Source organism: Cydia fagiglandana, chromosome 17 (genome assembly GCF_963556715.1).
Source record: "Cydia fagiglandana chromosome 17, ilCydFagi1.1, whole genome shotgun sequence".
Classification (NCBI taxonomy): Eukaryota; Metazoa; Arthropoda; class Insecta; order Lepidoptera; family Tortricidae; genus Cydia; species Cydia fagiglandana.
The window spans coordinates 17,113,140-17,133,104 of NC_085948.1; the positions used below are offsets into that span (position 1 = coordinate 17,113,140).

The 19,965-nt window shown below is 36.6% G+C and overlaps 1 protein-coding gene and 1 non-coding gene across 2 annotated transcripts in view; both read left to right on the top strand.

Annotated features, from left to right (window-relative positions):
• Positions 1-5,644, top strand: part of LOC134672615 (uncharacterized) — a 299,268-nt gene extending 293,624 nt beyond the window's left edge. The window contains exon 11 of the mRNA XM_063530570.1: positions 93-5,644. Within this exon, the coding sequence (XP_063386640.1) occupies positions 93-310 (218 nt within the window). The 3' untranslated portion in view covers positions 311-5,644. The remainder of the gene's footprint in view (positions 1-92) is intronic.
• A 573-nt stretch (positions 5,645-6,217) lies between these two features.
• Positions 6,218-6,289, top strand: Trnad-guc (transfer RNA aspartic acid (anticodon GUC)). Its single transcript has one exon. It is a non-coding gene; the product is annotated as a tRNA-Asp (tRNA).
• The last annotated feature ends 13,676 nt before the right edge of the window (positions 6,290-19,965 follow it).

Here is a 19,965-nt window from a genome sequence, read left to right on the forward strand (position 1 = left end):
TTGTCGCTGCCAAATTGATGCATTGTTAGATTAGCCGAACTAGGTAATGTTAAAAGTCATAATAAAACTACAACATCAATTTTCTTTTCCAGCAGACACGGACATGACGGCGCGTCACAGCCAAGTCACTAACAATACGTCCTCGGGCGCGTCCGACACGTCCGACTACATGGAGTCCCTCTCCGTATCCTCCTTCAGCTCTTGTGACGTCACTGCCGATCGCCACGCTGCTAGGCCGAGATCAGGGAAAGAGTATGCTAGTATAGACAGGGCTACCCTCGCTAGCGTGTGTGACGTCACCACTGCTTAAACTGGACTGTGTCGTTGTTATATTAACCTAATCCACTGATTGTAGTTATTTTAGACAAGAACCCCTATTCGACAAGCGACGTTTGACGTATCGTGTTGATCTCCCGTTGATGTGGGAAAAATCATAAGTTCTCGAATACGTACAATGTCAAAATTTGACATTAACAATCCACAGTTAGGGCGACAAGCAAACCAAACCGAACCACCCTTAATTTAGAGTTGAGTTTTGGTTGTACCAAATGATATTATCCACCGTTGACGGAATCATCACTCAGTATGCAATAAAATCAACTGTTGATTTGACGTGGATGCGAAATCTGACAGTTGTACGTGTCGAATTTGGCCCAAGGTAGTAGGAAAGGTCCTTCAAGGAACCTTTGATACATTGACATCACTAGATGACATTGATTACATGGAGTCTCCGTGATTTCGTTTAGCTCTTGTAACGTCATTGTTCTGGGAAGGAAAATGCTAGTATAGACAGGGCTACGCTCGCTAGCGTGTGTGATGTCAACTCAACACTGCTTAATCTTGACTATGAGAAATTGAGAATCAAATGATCGTATTAAACCAATGGTTTTTAACCGGTGGCATCTTAAATAATCTGCGAAAATTTAAAGAATGAAAAATTGTAAAAAATTTAATTCTATTGGCAGCTCTTTTTAGAATTAAGTAAGTTTTATACACAAGACCATATACACTGGTTAACACATTCTTTATCCCAGTCTCAAATTTTCAGAAATGACTTTAATCCAAATTAAGACCTTATGTCGTTTTCATAAAATACTTTTTTTGTAAGAAACCGTCCTCTGGATGATGATGATGATTTTGTTCTATTATCCCTCATCAGGGACATGAATATGACTTTATCATTTCTGACTTTGTACTTATTTGAAGATAAGATAATCTATGCTATACCAATGACCTTACTTAAAACATGGCGAAAAGAAAGACATGAAAAAATATTTCATAACCAGTAAGCACTATGATTAAATTGATCAGTAGAGCTAACATGGGCGGCTCTTTATCATTTGTCACCATGCCTGTCACGTTCTAACAAATATGTTAGTGCGAAAGTGACGCATGGCATGAGAGGTGATAAAAAAGCGGGCATGATACCGCCACAGAATTTATCTTATTGGTTTACAAATGTTTAGCGACTTGTAAATATAATTTAGACTCGTATGTAACACTTGTAGGTACTTATTCTTTCGTTCCTATGTAAATAGTTGTTAAGGTACATATTAAATAGGGAATTAGAGGTAGCAATGTTTCGTTATTTACCTAGTAGAGTGCCAAAAGTTTTGTAGTCTCTTCGTAAACGACTTTTTTAAGATTATTTGAGAAATTTTTATATGCTATTCAAGGTATTCAAGTCTTAAAACTGAGTTGGTAGTAAAGTAATATAAATTACTTAATTTCTCGCATGATCTTATACGATAAAAAATGATAAAATGATAAAACATGTCACTTATTGATAATGGTCGGTAAACGTAAAAACACGGCAGGGGCTGAAGGTCTTTTTGATTACGAGCATAAATCAAATGAAGACGATATAAGAAGAATACTTGCCGCTAAAATGTTCCACTTTCTCGTCCACAGCTAAGAAAATCTTTATTTTTATGCAAAAAAGTAACGAAATAACTTACCTCGAAATACATTTTTTGGACAATTTGAAATTGTTATCTTATACTTCGGAAATGTATTTTTAATTAGTGTTTTTGGAATTTTACTTAATATAAAGATAGGTTAAGGTTTTTCGATAGTTTTTAGTACTTAAATTATTTGTGCCTATACGTACAATGTTTTAGATATTTCATTTATTTGTGTTACCTTACATTTAATTTACGAAGTAGTTTAATACTTTATACTTAGATATATTAACTTAAGTGTGGTGCATATTAAAAACTGTATGCAATTATATACAAATGTTTATTCATTTTATTATATCTTTTATAATATTAAGTATCGCCTCATTATCTAGAAGCAATAGCCTATGTACTTCCAATATGTCCATATGATATAACTACATTATATACAACACTAAAATACATTTTTGTACTACATAAAGCTTCGGAAACGGTTATCCTGCCAAATAAATGGGTTATTCCCACTAGTTAGCACTGGGTAACTACTGGGCATTTTTCCCACATTTTACCACTGGTAACAATGGGAAAAAATCCACCTTTTACCAGTGGTTGTTAGTTTGTGGTAACTAGTGGGAATAACTCAATAAAATTAATCAATATTTATCTATTATATTTTTTGTATGACTACATACAATTTGTCAATGTTTAAACAGGAATTAGGCACTATTCTTCTAAACCGGATGTATAATACATATATGACATTTTGTTTATTTGACAGCTTATATTTCTAAGGTTTGTCACATTAGCATTGATTTAAATTATAAATGTAAAACCTTTAGAAATAAAAGGCGTATGGAATTGAAGAATTATTTTTAATCCCGAGTGGTTGAATATAAAAGACCGTTTTAACTCTTTACCAAGCTAAAGCTATATGTGCCATTTTCAAGCAAAAGGGTAGGTACGTATTGTCAGTTGTCAATAAGGTGCTATTTCCATATAGCTTTAATTTGAAATCAACCTTATCGACAACAACGATTGGTTGAAAACGTCACATATTTGCCACATACGGCACTTATACACGTGTTTTATTTTCGATTAGTAAGACTGACATTCGAGTGTCAATTTGAACTGTCAGCCTGAATAATTCATAATAAAAAATACACGTATAAATGATCATCGCTATTACCGGGGACAAAACGTCTCAACAATTGTCAGTGACTTAATATTATATCCACGACGATAAGTGATAAAATATAACCATTGTAAACCGAGTTGGTCACACTTTTTACACGACTGCCCAAAACATGGAGTGTATTGTTTTGTCATTTGTCATCGTAGCAGTTACTTTCTAAAGAGTAACTTTGTAAGGGCGGGAGTGACATACGGCGCAATAAACGATAAAAATGTATCAGATCCGTACTAAAAGACGTAGATTGCTTTTTAACCGCTATTGCGACAAACCTTAATTTTGAACGAGACAAAACTGTAAGGATTAATTGGAACAAACTGAAGTGTTTCTGTCTAGTTTGTCTTTGCAATATATATCTTATTGCAAATCGTTCAATACATTTGTAGTAACTGAGGACAGAATATTGAATGATTAGATTACAGTGCGACATAAAATAGTAGAAATTAAATGAGGGCGCCACTGTCTATGTAACTGTCACATTTTTGACGCAAAATGCCTTAACATGGCAACAATTTAGTATGGAATTATTTTACAGCTTGGCAAAAAAGAGTAGAAATTAAAAAGTGGCAACACTGTAGTGTCATCCCGTTTTCTTATACTTACCTATTGGTTTGAAAGGGACGACACTACAGTGTTGCCACTTTTTAATTTCTACTCTTTTTGCCAAGCGTTCCATTTTATTGTATTTTTACTATTTTATGTCGCACTATATTGAAGGTAATATTAAGATATCTGTTAAAATGACTCCACAGTCATACTTCGATATTTATCAATTTATAACAGGACCTGTTGACCACATGAATATATTACGGTCAATGAGCTTATGAAAAAGGCAATCACTGGTTTGCATTTCTTACGATTTTGTCTCTTTTAGGAAAGTACTGGTATAAGTGCTGGCATAATGCCGTATAGTCGCGACACTAAAGATACCTAATATTTATATTTGCTATATATATATATAATATAATTCTTAACCCTTTGAACACCACATGTATTGTGCGCTGCGCGTCAATTTTAAATTCGGGAAAAGGATGGTACGGCCGTGCGTCTTTGTTTTGCTCGACTTGGCGGGGGCACTACGGTGCCCACAGATACCTGTGTAGGTAGGTAGGTATATCATGGTCGCATTTTTATCGCCTGTCATGTGCCTGTCTGCGTCACTTTCGCACTTTCATACTTGTAAGAACGTGACTGACATGGTAACAGATGATAAGAAGGCGACCATCTTAGCCCTACCTGGTTTATTAATATGAATATAACCTATGTAACGAACACGTGAACGGTGTATCAAAGAGACTGATGAAATAAATTTTGGTTGCGCTTATCACGCACGAGAAAACAATTTAAATGATTAAAGCCCCCAGCTCTTACTAATGCCCGGTCCGGTGTCGGAAAACGATGTAATGTGCAGGGGGACAATTTCGACTGCTGGGTAATTTCAACTAATCGAAATATCTTCCATGTTTTACATTATTAACTAGAGTGCCAGATAGCGAAAAAGATGTGTTTTGTGTGTTGTGAGTGACTCTAGTTAATAATGTAAAACATGGAAGATATTTCGATTAGGTGAAATTAGCCCGCAGTCGAAATTGCCTCCTACATCTTAGGTATTTTATAATTATTCGTGATAAGCGCAACCATAATAGCAATTCCTGTCTTATTTTATTAAAACTACAACAAAGTTACTAACAATAGTGTCTCGTCTATACGAAGTCTAGATTTTGTTGTATAGTAGAATCACAACAATATACACGGTGAGATGATAAACATAACTTTTTGTGGTTCTGCTATACTGGCTCTCTGTCTAGTCAGATTGTGTGGTGGCCACATTTAGTTTTTTGGCATTAAGGATATTATTAATAAGTAGTACATATATGGAACTAAGGTGGTGGTACTGGTGCTCGACGCGGTCCCGGTACATGTCATCTTGAAACTTAAGTCATTGTCAATAGAGGTGACAGCAGGGTGTCATCTATTGGGCATTAGCATGTCGAGCACTGGTACCTCCACCTTGGTTAAACAAAAAAGAATCAAAAATTAAAATGTTTTTTTTGGATGGTTATAGTAAAATTATGCTGTTTTGCAAAAAGTAGGAATGTACAGCCATCGCTTTCAGATATATCGGAGCGGCCGAGGCGCTCACAAATATCTGAACACGCCTCTATTGTCAGGGCGTTGTAGTGCGTGTTCAGATATTTTTGAGCAACTCTGCCGCCCCGATATATCTGATGGTGACTACATTCAACTATTTTACATTTTATTTTGGCGGCTCTAAAATCTAACAAGCCGTTTATAATCGTTTGTCCCTAAACATCATTTTAAAATTAGTTTTTTAACTAAAGTTTGTTAAGTTTTATGATTTTTTAAAGAAAAGGCATATTTTTTAACTATTTGGGGCCACCACGCTCATGGTTTTGGTGTTAGCATATGAAGGGTTCTTTATTCAGCACAAAATTATATTTTATGTGAAAGATATTTTCTTATCTTGCGTTTAGCACATCTTCTTTCTTTACGTTTTGTAATATTACGTCTCAAGACAAAATATAGTGCATTGAATGATTGAAGCTATTTTATTTATTATACCTGTCTAACCTACCCTTTATATTCAATGGCGTGGCGTGAACCGATCTAGCCGTGGGCGAAAACCACCCCCTACCGCCTACCTACCACCTACCTACCGTGCCTACCGTGAACCACGTTCGACGTGTTGCCTCTCTGTCGCACTTGTAAACTCGTACGTAAGTGTGACAGGGGGAGGCAGCACGTCGAACGTGGTTCACGGTAGGCCCTCTGGTGAGGCCCTTTTAAATATGTTTTCCCAAGGTAATAAAAAGGTTGGCTTTGCGAGGCCCTAAGTGCGAGGCCGTGGGCAAAGGCCCGATTCGCCCACGCCTAGCTATGCCACTGTTTATATTTTCTTGGTTAAATCGCTAAAGCAAATAGTTAGCGATTTTTATAGCCCACGTAATAATTTCATAGAAGTTTGACGTTTAAAATAACAGTTGCACTTGCACTTTTCATGTTCTAACTCTAGTGATAAATTGAGCTAATTTGCGTTGGCAAGGCGTTGTAATTTTGACATTCTAGATATGTGTAAAACATCAAGTTAAAATTCACCGTCGCCACCACATCTTCGGTAGTATAGTGGTAAGTATCCCCGCCTGTCACGCGGGAGACCGGGGTTCGATTCCCCGCCGAAGAGAACATTTTTTCTATTTTGTAGTTATGTTTTGGTCATATCAACATTATTCCGCATATCACTACACCTTATAAAACAAAGTCCCCCGTCTGTATGTGTGTATGTATGTTCGCGATAAACTCAAAAGTACGGAACAGATTTTCATGCGGTTTTCACCTATCATAGAGTGATTCTTGAGGAAGGTTTAGGTGTATAATTTGTTAAGGTTTTGTGTAACCCATGCGAAGCCGGGGCGGGTCACTAGTATTTTACAAAGAACATCCAAAAATACATAATTTCGGTACTTGTTGCATTATGTACAATTAGTACCTGTACTGAATCTATTAAGACAGAAATGTACTAATAAAATTCAGATTCAGAATAGAGATGTTGCTTTACCCCGTCTTCTTAAATCTAATTTTCTTGCACCCTTTTGGGCGGTTTTATAGGAATACCCCAAGTGTAGGTACCTACTTAGATAAACACAACAATCTTCAATCTCGACATTCCGGAAAAACAAATTTTACACCCAAGAGGTCAGGGGGCTTTAAGGCAGGGCCGCAATTTACCCGCTAAGCGCCCCAGGGCTGGCCCGCCGAGTAATCCGGACCCATGTGTTCGGGTTTAAACGAAGTCCGGTTAAAATGGCTACATACGGGTGTTATTTTCCGGACGCAAAGCCGCTTTCACTAATGAAATGATCAACATTTTATTTTCTACTACTTACAGCGTTGAGCGTCTATTTTGGATATAAACACAAACGTTATACAAGATGTAGACATACGTAGGGTTTTATTTTCAAACTTTGAGTCGATAATAGGAAGTCGTTTATTTTTATGGAAAAATATGAAAGTTAAATACTTATTATGACCTCTACTTGGACCACAGGTGTGCTAATATGGTTATATTTAAACGCACCTTAAGGTGTTCAAAAATCTAAATCAGCTCGAAGTTTTCTCTGTATTTTTATCACTAAACCACAGACTAAATTATAATAAGTACAAAGGAATTGAATAGAAAAATATATTAATAAGGTGCTCGACGCGATCCCAGTATCTACATTGTCATCTTGAATTTGAAGTCATTGGTGGTCATTGTCAATAGAGGTGACAGCAAAGTGTCATCTATTGGGTCGAGCACTAGCACGTTTACCTTAGTTAACCACGAACTGTTGACTAACCACACAATTCAAAACAGCAGACAATGATGTTATGTGGATATTTCCTTGTTTGGCTGTAGAAATGGCGTGTGAAATGTGTTACCAATGAGATTTCTGTAAAACCGTAATAAATAGATTTAACATACTTAGGTACTAAGAAAAACTTAAGCAAAATCGCTACCTACCTAAGTACAATAGTTTATAATTTTTATAAGGTTTACCGAGGATCTGGGAGGCGATTTTTGAATTTCAATCGCTCGATATCGTCACTCGAAAATCGGTGGAAATAGAAATACGAATGATAGACATTTGGAATAGAGTGGTATTGACCACTCGTTTTCATAACCATTAGTAGAATTTAAATGCTTAGTAGTGGAGATATTATTGAACGAAATACGTGAAATCGAGCGGGCGAAGTTCAAAAATCGGCCCCCTGATCAAGATCGCAAGGATCCCTTGGATGAGGCATAAAGTCCATAATACTTACATTACTTGCAATCATCTTTTGGGTGCCATCTGCCACCGTTTAGCAATTTGGACACAGCAGCTTCAAATAGCGAATGAGCCACCACATATGCATTATTCGGAACCATTAATGCATATATTTCTTTCTCCAGAGCCTTGCCTGTATACAGGGTGTTACTGACCATGGGGCTTTAAATCCAGGGCTCGATTCTACTCGCTAAACTGAGCTACTTTTATTATGGCACCAACCCCGAAATCACGAATTTTTTTTTTTACTTTTATATACATTTTGGCTGGTCAGATGTCGACGTTTTCTATGGAAAAGCCAAAAATTTTTCTCCGATTTTAGGGTTGGTCCCATAGTAAAAGTAGCTCAGTTTAGCGAGTAAAATCAAGCCCTGGAATTAAAGCCCCATGGTCAGACACATACTGTATTTAGCTATGTATATATTATTAAAAAAAATGTGTTCAAATACCTGTCCAAATTAGCTATATTATTAAAAAAATAAAATGAGTCCAAATACCTGCCTAAATTGCTAGGGTCCACTTTCCCTTTATATCCCGCTGTCTCCAAAGCACCCCACAGACAGGTGCCCTACAATGCCCTACGCAGTACGCAGCTGCCACAAAACACGCATTAATCCTGACCAGCCACTCAATCATGCTTAAAGTACCTACAAATCGTTTGGTTAAGGTGCCGTGGGTCAGCCAGCAGAGTTTTTAGATCATAATACGATTGCCAAAAACATGAATAGCAATTTTGAGGCCTTTCTCTAGTATCGATTCGAAACCTGAAACAATATGTAGGTACATAGATATTTTTTCAGGCATTTTTTGACGACCGGTCTGGCCTAGTGGGTAGAGACCCTGCCTATGAAGCCGATGGTCCCGGGTTCGAATCCTGGTAAGGGCATTTATTTGTATGATGATACAGATATTTGTTCCTGAGTCATGGTTGTTTTCTATGTATTTAAGTTTTTATATGACGACCGGTCTGGCCTAGTGGATAGTGACCCTGTCTGCTAAGCCGATGGTCCTGGGTTCGAATCCCAGTAAGGGCATTTATTTGTGTGATGAACACTAATATTTGTTCCTGAGTCATGGGTGTTTTCTATGTATATAAGTATGTATTTATCTATATAAGTATGTATATCGTCGCCTAGCAGCCATAGTACAAGCTTTGCTTAGTTTGGGGCTAGGTTGATCTGTGTAAGATGTCCCCTAATATTTATTATTATTATTTGTATGTCTTTTCCATATCTCGGGACCATGGGGTCCCGGACCTTTGGGAGGCGTACGTGGGGCCGAAGCCAACAGCGCAGAGGCCCTTTAAGACACAGCCCTTATTATTATTATTATTATATATTATGTATATCGTTGTCTAAGTACCCACAACACAAGCCTTCTTGAGCTTACCGTGGGGCTTAGTCAATTTGTGTAAAAATGTGCTGTAATATTTATTTATATTTATTATATCGTTTTGTTTTCAAGTGTAGGTACGTTCGAATAGAATTGCCCTCGTGGTTTTAATGATCCCGCAGCCTCCCGTGCACGCAGGTGACGTCACTTGCGCCCGCGCACGATATCGTGACCGTTGTTTATTTCACCACAACATGATTGTAACTAATAGGAATGCATCGGTCGGGCTTCCCCGATGTTTGCGGGCGATGTTGAGAATATAACAACGCAAAATAGCAATCTTAATCAATCGTCTAACAATCAACATCAAGAAATGAAAGAACAACGCGCCAATCGATGTATGTGCTGGCACACAATAAATAATAGTACAGAAGACTCACTCTCTAACAAAACGCGTCTGTTACGATCAGGACAGATGGCCGCTAGGTGGCAACAGCGCCACACGCGGTTTATGGCTGGCCACCAAAATTGGTGTGGAACGGATGTACCTACTTTTAGCTACCCGATGCTGGGGACTGGCCTATTATACAGTGTGGAAAGATAAGTCGGGCCCTGGAGGGAAACTACCTTAAATCCTTAAGGTGGTTCGCCTAGGTTACTCAAAACTTAACTCTCGCTAGATGGCACCACTTTTGCAAAATTTCAGATTTTATTTTTTTGTGAAATGGTCTTGGTATTTGTATACTTAAAAGTATGTTTCGCGCACTCTTTAAGTAAATATTGAACTATTAAAATAAACATTGAATACTTCATTGTGCAAAAACCACCTTTTTAATTCGACGGAGTGTTGCTGTCACGCTTTTTCCTACTATTACTCACACATGCAAACAGTGTTTCCGTGATCCTTGTAGTAGACAATTTCACACAACGTAAGTATGTTGCAATAGCGTAACGGTATGTTCGTGGAAATACGTGCAAGAGGATTGGGGTTCAAGACTGGTGCGAGTAGGTAATTTCTTTTTGTTTCTCCTTTGTGTTATCTTACCTTTAAACGAGCAATTATTAGATATATAATTATTTATTTATATATTTGGATGGTATCAGAAACGGCTCTAACGATTTCGATGAAATTTGCTATAAGGGGTTTGATCTCTTAGCTAGGTCTATGAGAAAACGCGCATTTTTGAGTTTTTATGTTTTGTAAGCTTTGGTCGGTCTCCCAGATATTCAATCCCAGAATTGGCATGCGCACTAGTTTTTACGAAATCGACTGCCCTGACCTTCCAACCCAGAGAGTAAACTTATTTGGATTAGTCCGGTTTCCTCACATTGTTTTCTTTCACCGAAAAATAGGTATCGGTGTATAAATAGGTAGGTATCAAATGCTATTTCGTACAAAAGTTCGAAAAATCATTGGTACAAGCCGGGGTTAGAACCCGCGACCTCCGAATTGCTTTCCGCTAGGCCAGCAGCGCTTCCCCCACATACTCAGTGTTATCAGGTTTTTTAAAAATCAAAAACCGGGCAAGTGCGAGTCGAACTCGCGCACGAAGGGTTCCGTACCATAATGCAAAAAAAACAACAAAAAAAAGCAAAAAGAAAACGGTCACCCATCCAAGTACTGACCCCTCCCGACGTTGCTTAACTTTGGTCAAAAATCACGTTTGTTGTATGGGAGCCCCATTTAGATATTTATTTTATTCTGTTTTTAGTATTTGTTGTTATAGCGGCAACAGAAATACATCATCTGTGAAAATTTCAACTGTCTAAGCACGGTTCGTGAGATACAGCCTGGTGACAGACGGACGGACGGACGGACGGACGGACAGCGAAGTCTTAGTAATAGGGTCCCGTTTTACACTTTGGGTACGGAACCCTAAAAACGATTACTTATGAAAGCAGAAGAATATAAATGATCGTATTAGATTTATAATTGTTACATATTTGCCGTAACTTATTTTTAAAATGTGTTTTTCAATTAAAAGACACGTCAAGATTGTTTACCTTATTTCTAATGCTAAAAAAAACAAACTATAGTAATAATTGTGTTTTTCATTCATAGACAAAATCCATTATTTTTAACCACAGGAAATTTTATACACTTCTTTTTAGGGTTCCGTACCCAAAGGGTAAAACGGGACCCTATTACTAAGACTTCGCTGTCCGTCCGTCCGTCCGTCCGTCTGTCACCAGGCTGTATCTCACGAACCGTAATAGCTAGACAATTGAAATTTTCACAGATGATGTATTTCTGTTGCCGCTATAACAATTAACAAATACTAAAAACAGAATAAAATAAAGATTTGAATGGGGCTCCCATACAACAAACGTGATTTTTGACCAAAGTTAAGCAACGTCGGGAGTGGTCAGTACTTGGATGGGTGACCGTTTTTTTTGCTTTTTTTTGTTTTTTTTTTTGCATTATGGCACGGAAACCTTCGTGCGCGAGTCCGACTCGCACTTGCCCGGTTTTTATTGCAGTGAGGAAGTCCTGATTGTAAAAATCAGAGAGATTAGGAAGAGTATAATTTCTAATTATCTTTGTAAAAATAAAAGAATACGTGTAGCCCATACTTAATAATCTATTTATGATAATAAGAAAAATTAAATAAAAATAAAAAAACAATACCAAATTTAGGTGTAACAAAAATACAAAAAGTTATGTTCCAGCATACAATGACTGGGGATCGAACCGGGAATCTTCCGTTTGCAAGCAAAAAAGCGACTGTTTGCATAACACGCCATGATAGTTCTTAGCTAAGCTGACGAACTTCTCGCTTAGGTCAATTAACTACCTGTCAAATATCAGTGTCAACAAAATTGCACTAAACATGACGGCACTCCAAATTCGAGCCGTGGTCAGCCCGGCAACGTCGGAAATGGTATGGCAACGTCGCAAATGTATCTGTACACGACATTTGTGACACATACATACGTAAAATTGATGAAAAGTTAACTATGATTTTTGCATGATTTCTGTATGAAACATTGTTTTCCTGTTAATTTCGCGCAAACGAATATTCGAAAGAAGATAAATGCGGAAATATTTGTGTAGTAATAGTGTGTAGTTACTTAATGAGCTTTGATTTAATTTTGTATGAAAAGCGAACCACCTTAAGCTGGCTCATTTTACTTAAAGGAGACATTCCTTTATTTTTAAAAAGAAACAAAACTGCTTTCAAAGATTTTTTAAAACTCGCTTGCCTCGCCCGGGACTCGAGCCGACTAAAAATTCTAAAAAATAAAAACTCGCAATTTTATTTTACTAGTCGATTCAGTTAATGTTAATGATAACATTTCTCCAAGAAACATTAGGTCTTACACTCGTCTGTCGTACAAAATATCCATAAAATCTAATATTTAGTACTCAAGATTTTTTTAGACAAGCCAAATTGAAGAAAAAAAGAATAATTCTTTGAATGCAGTTTTGTTTCTTTTAAAAAATGAAGGAATGTCTCCTTTAAGTAAAATGAGCTAGCTTGAGGATTTAAGGTAGTTTCCCTCCAGGAACCGACTTATCTTTCCACCCTGTATAGCCTCCTGAGTCCCAGAGGCCCTTATACAGTCTTTACTCGTATTCGAAAACGTAATTTTAACTTTGATTAAATAAGTCAAGGTTCCAAATTCAAAAAGGAAACTAACGATTCTGGGACAAAGTTAGGAGGATAGATACCTTTAAGTATGGTGAGGACGTGACCGAAGGCATATAGACTGATCTGCCCTGACACGGTTACTTCTTGCGCCCTGAACCCAGCCCGCATATGCTGTGCGTACGCGCCGTTTTTACGGTTCTTATTATAATCTACCTTTTGGTTTGACATTTTCTGCTATGTATCTTGCTAAGAAGGACAGAGGCATATTTATTATTATTGAACTATGGGCATTTTTTGAGTGCCAACTTTCACGGCGACCCTATAAAGTTCAATACTAACGCCCGCTGAATCTAGGAAATTCCATACCCTCTGGGCTGTAATACCTACGCTGTACCTCATTGTTTTTTGACCAGCATTTTTTTTAAATATTATATCATTTTTACATAAATCGCCCTAAGCCCCACGCTGCCGCCCTAAGCTAAAAGGCAGTTTTTCGACATTTTGCCAAAATGGACTTTTTGTGATATTCGTAATGTAGAGATCGAGACGCATCGACCACTTTGGCCCGTTTTCCGATAAGTGGCTTAGTTTTCGAGAAAAATATCGTAAAAAGACCGTATTTGCACTAATTTTCGTTCGTTCCTAGTCTAAAAAGCGACTATTTGACAAAGCCAGGCTAAAACAACGTATATGCAGCTATACGTTTTTTTACGCTCTGGTTTGCGTAAAATCTTATCCACCATATCTAGCCTAAAATAACGTATAAGCTAAAAACTAGGCTAAAAATACGTAAAAGACGCTATACGCACTTTAAGATTAGGATCTTTAGCAAAATTTGAGATCTGATACTAGTCTAAAAAATCGTATAATATTTTTTTTTGTTTAAATGTCTCATACGCCATTTTAGCCTAGTATCACTTAACTTTTTTACGTCACCATAATAGTCTTTAGAAACGTATAACTATTATACGTTCTTCTTATTTTGTATGGACGTCGTATTAAACGCAAACAAACTTTTAAAATGGTTGAAAGTGCGTCTAACTAGTCTATAACGCAGTATATGCTCCAACCTTCGTCATGCTCCCCGCGCGCCGAAAGACACCTTTACGCTAAGTAAAAGTCGTCAGCCGCAAGCGCAGGCTTGTGGCTGCCGGAATGAGAGCGGAGGTGGCTTTTTGCGCGCGAAATATTGACCGAACGCCGAGGTTAAAAAAATACTTTATTATTGCATTACCATCATATGTTATCAATAATATGTAGTGTTTACAATTAGTACCTTCGAGTATTATCATTTTTATCAAGGTATATACTTTAAAAATGCCTCGCAAATACTTCCGCTCGACAGCAAATACGTCTTTCTAGCGTAGTTTGTGATGGAAAAATTGTTCATACGTACTTTTCTACAGCAAACGTTGTTTAAGTTTTATTTATTCATTGGACGGTTTGACTGCTTTTATTTAAATAAAATCAAATTGATATTACAGCTAATCGTATCGGGTTTAATTCCTTATAAGCCAAGTAGGTATTTGACATTATGAAGAGTTTAAATCTTATTGAAAAATGTTTTAAAGGGAAATTTAATGAGAATTCTTACGGGCAGTATAACATTTTCCGCCTAAGTATTTAGATAACCAGGACAAAGGACTTTATTTGAGGAAGGAGGATTTTTTTTTTTGATAAGGAGGAGGAAAGGACTGTTTTGTTTTGATTTTTGTACAATAAAGTGTTTTACTACTACTACTACTACTACAAAGGACCATGGGCATCTTTGTATGGAACCTGGGTCCATCCGAAAACCAACTGAGAATTAAAGATAATATTATATACACATATATATATATATAATATTTTACTTAAATGAAATACTTAAGCAGGTTTTATCTAGTTCATATCGCACCAATAGATTTCGATAAGAAATATCGTAAATTAATTACTGCAAATTATATTACGTTTTATTTATCATAGTATTTATATATTACAGTACTATCTATTACGTTTTATAAAAAAACAATATGTATCTTAAAATAGGTTGGTATGTTTGTGTATTAGATAATAGTTGTATGTTAAAATAGTCAAAGCTATGAGTTTGTAATCTAATAGAAAAATAATTTTATTGTGAATCTAATTTTTAATTACAACCGCTAAAAGGCGTTTTAGAATTAAATAAATGACAGAGTATGTGCAGGAATTAATACACTCGTATTAATTCTATTGCTAATGTAGACTACATAATTCGCTAACGTATTACCGTGCGATGGTTCCATGCCTATTGATAACAAACTAAAATAAATATTAGAGATGCCACGAATTCGGTAAAACATTATGTATTTTTTGAGTTACGTGTATAAATAAAAAAACTGGTCACCTACAAAGATAAATGTTTGCTAAGATTTAAGTCAGCAGCAAGCTGGGTTCTCCATACAACTGTAGTTACGCTCTCATTTTAAAACGATTAGCTAGATTGCTCTAAAATTTTGTACTCAGTAAAGGACAAGGTATATCTATGCCTGTAATTAATGTGTAGCTTCAGATACCATGGAAAAAAATAGAGCGAAAATAAGTTTTTCATACAAAACTTATTTTTCCTCTATTTCATTAGTTTTGTTGGAATATAAACTAATTAGGTACTGGCATAGATATACCTCATGTCATTGTATGTGCAATTTAGTACAATCCAACACGTTGTTTTAAAATGAGTACGAATCTCCGTTTTTATGGGAAGTAAAAATTCGGCTGAGCTTACTGCGGACTCTGTAAGTTTCGTTGCTCATGCTCATTAGAAGTATATGTAATGTCATTAGTAGAGTCGAGTAAATGTAGTCTATTATACAAATAAAATCAGAAAGGCCGTACACTAAAAATTTGTTACATATTATGGGGCTATTCCCACTAGTTAGGTATCTACCGCCTAGTTGTTACCAGTGGTAACTACTGGGAATTTATATCCCACTTTTCTTCCCAGTAGCTACCACCAACTCAGTTTTGTGGTAACTACTGGGAACTTCTTTTTCCAGTAGTTACTAGTTACCACTGGTAAAATGTGGGATTTTTTCCTAGTAGTTACCACCAACATTTTTTTACAGTACAGTTTAAATGTTTGTTTATTATATGAACACAAAACACTATACTACCAGGCTATTATTAAAAAAACAAGATCCAGCGATTACTTTTTGAATTATAATCTTAATTACCATACAAAATTAACACATAGATCGGGTTTTTCCCACTAATTACCATCAAGTTGTTACCAGTGGTAACTAATGAGATTTGTTTCCCAGTAGTTACCACTGGTAAAAGGTTGGATTTTATTCCTAGTAGTTACCACCAACATTTTGTTACAGTTCAATAGTAATAAAAACAGTATAAGTAGAATACTATAAATATTGAGGCTTTATTGAACCCTAACAAGATTGTAGTGGTAACTACTCCCATTAGTTACCACTGGTAACAACTTGATCGTAACTAGTGGGAATAACCCAATTTATATGTTAATTTTGTATGGCAATTGAGATTATAATCCAAAAAGTAATTGCTGGATCTCGTTTTTTTAATAATAGCCTACTAGTATGGCGTTTTTTGTTCGTATATAAATAAACATTTAAACTACGTGACTGTTTTTTGTTCTCATTTCTTCCATAAATACTAATCTATAAAACCGTATATTCGGTGTTTTTGTTGGTATACGTTTTTTTACACTAGCACGCTAGTCGAAAATCTGGTCAAATTCATAATTTTTCCTAGTATACTAACCAAAAAGGCCGAATAGCTGCTATAGGGTCTTTTAACTTAGGATCTCAAGTGCGAATTATTCATTGGTACTAAGCAAAAAGGCAGCATGTGACATATACGGCATTTTTACCTAGTTTCTACTTCGGAACTAAGTTAGAACGCCGCATAACGCATGTTTACCGCCTTCTTGACTAGTACGACCTACTCATTTTTAAGCTTAATACTAATTTAAAGTGTTTTTTATAAAATAAAAAAAAACTGAGCTATTTAGAAACATACTATAAATACCTAAAATAAGTACATATATATACCTACCACATACAAAAAGAAAAAATGGAAAAAGTTTTACCGTTTCGTAGAAATTCAAGAAAGATGTTTGGGTTGGTTTTTTGCGATTATCTCGAGACTAGCTATTGTCGAAAAACTGCCTTTTAGACTAGGACGGCAGCACGGTAAGCTCAAGAAAGCTTGTGTTGTGTTGTGGGTACTCAGACAACGATATATATAATATATAAATACTTACATATGTATATAGAAACCAACCGCGACTCGGGAACAAATATCTGTATCATCATACAAATAAATGCCCTTACCAGGATTCGAACCCGGGACCATCGGCTTCATAGGGCTACCCTTTAGGCCAGACTGGTCGTCAAAAGCATGACTGATGCATATACCTTACTCTGTCCCTCTCCGTAGAAAGTGTCCTGAAAAATGATAGATGCAGTAACCCCTTTACTGCACCCGCATGCGTAATGACGTCACAAGCTGCGTACGCGCCGACCGTGACCGCTGTCACGAGACATTACGTTATCTGTGGTCACATGGGACGTTAACTTTGACACTTGGTTGTCAAGAAATAGAGAACTGTGGTGAAGAAATAGAGTTAGACCAAGAAAAGATTGCAGCGATTTTGATAGTCCACCTCATTTCTATAATAATATGACGATAAATAACACTTACACTGCGTGTGCTATCAAAATCGCTGCAGACTTTTCTTAGTCTAACTCTATTTCTTTATAAAAGTACAAAAAGCACCTCAAGTACGTATAGTCTATTTCGACATATTTACCAAGAAATTATTGACCCCCAACGCAGACATACTGCCGTATTCGAACTTCAAGATATTCACAAGAGACGACACGTACTAGATCCATTCTAGATACATTATAGTTTAGATATCAACTAGTTCTCTTTTGCAGCGCAATTCGGGCAAACACTGTCACTTTTACGTTAGATAGAGTAAGATATCTATTAGATGGGAATTGGATCTCTAAGTCATATCCTGTGGAAATCGTTCAAGAGTATCTCCAGAATCACGCAAATGTCAAATTTGACAGGTTAGATCTTAAACATATCGTTATCGTATCTCGGTGATGTCTAAAAGATATCTAATAGATGTCTATTTCAAAATCCGAATCGGGCCCATAATTCCTAAGCCCTCGATGTAATTATAGAAAGTACTCGCCAGATTTAAGAACCTATCCAATTTCACAGCAGCGTGCCCAAATTTGGGAGCTTTTCACAAAATCCCGTGTCACAGCCCGCAATAAGTTTAATCCCGATAATCTACCATCTGTTAGACCTACACTATCGCCTAAATACTAGAGATGCCACGAATATTCGGCAACTATTCGGTATTCGGCCTATTCGGCCAGTTTGCCGAATATTCGGTATTCGGCCGAATATTGCCTACTATTCGGCCGAATACCGAATATCTGTTGCACCTACCTAAAAAGAAATATTACACAAAAAATAAACGAAATCTAGGTATATTTAATATTTAAAATGTATTCTTGGAAAGTAGTTAAATACGAAGGCACGTTTTTGAGCATTTCTTGATTACTTACAAAATATTTTATTTTTATCATGGGTCTGATTTGATTGACTCTAACTACATTCATTAATTCTGTTCAACATGAAATAAATCTTAGCAAACATTGTGCTTTGTTAATTGGCAAACAATTTTCATAATAATTGTGACTCAAAATATTCGCATGTCATGCCGAATATTCGGTATTCGGCCGAGAGAGGGGCCGAATATTCGGTATTCGGTATTCGGCCAAATTCACTATTCGGGGCATCTCTACTAAATACCCCTAAATAGGGGCCGATAACACCCCGTAGGGGCTAGGGGTTGCATTAGGGAAATTGCAAGGGGGAGGATTTATCTGTTTCTTTCAATGATGGGTAAGAATAGATTGCGAATGTTTATCTTCAGTTGGCAAGTAATGGGTAGTTAAATGTGTATACCTATGGGCTATGGGACAGCGGATGCAAAAACCGGGCAAGTGCGAGTCGGACTCGCGCACGAAGGGTTCCGTACCATAATGCAAAAAAAAAAAACAAAAAAAAAGCAAAAAGAAAACGGTCACTCATCCAAGTACTGACCACTCCCGACTTTGCTTAACTTTGGTCAAAAATCACGTTTGTTGTATGGGAGCCCCATTTAAATCTTTATTTTATTCTGTTTTTAGTATTTGTTGTTATAGCGGCAACAGAAATACATCATCTGTGAAAATTTCAACTGTCTAGCTATCACGGTTCGTGAGATACAGCCTGGTGACAGACGGACGGACGGACAGCGAAGTCTTAGTAATAGGGTCCCGTTTTACCCTTTGGGTACGGAACCCTAATAAAGGGCGTAAATGTACAGTCGCCATCAGATACAGGTGTTCACAATATCTGAACACGCACTCTAACGCCCTGACAATAGAGGCGTGTTCAGATATTTGTGAGCACCTATATCTGATGGCGACTGGTACAGGGGCCCGATTCGGATTTTGAAATAGACATCTATTACATATCTTTTAGACATCACCAAGATACGATAACGATATGTTTAAGATCTAACTTGTCAAATTTGACATTTGCGCGATTCTGGAGACACTCTTGAACGATTTCCTCAGGACTCAGAGATCCAGTTCAGATCTAATAGATGTCTTACTCTATGTAACGTAAATGTGACATTGGTTGCCCGAATTGCGCTGCAAAAGAGAATTAGTTGATATCTAAACTATAACGTATCTAGAATGGATCTAGTACGTGTCGTCTCTTGTGAATATCTTGATCAGATGTAGTGCATAATTGTAGTGAAATAGCAAGACACGTTCGTACGTTTGCCGTGAAAATACGATTATTACAGAGGTACATCTGTATCTGCTGGATCTTAATCTGATGATTAAAAAAATAGATAGGTGTCTTATTTGCAGGATTTGTGTTTCGTTTTTGTATATTAACTCGTCATTTAAATACCTGTTTAAATTAGTTTTTTGTAATTTTGTATTTTTTTTATTCCTTGTACAAAGACATGTAAAAGTGCCGCAGTCGCCTATTTGCTGAATAAATATTTAGTGAATAGAGGCGTTACTTTGCGGAATTAATTAATTGCATGT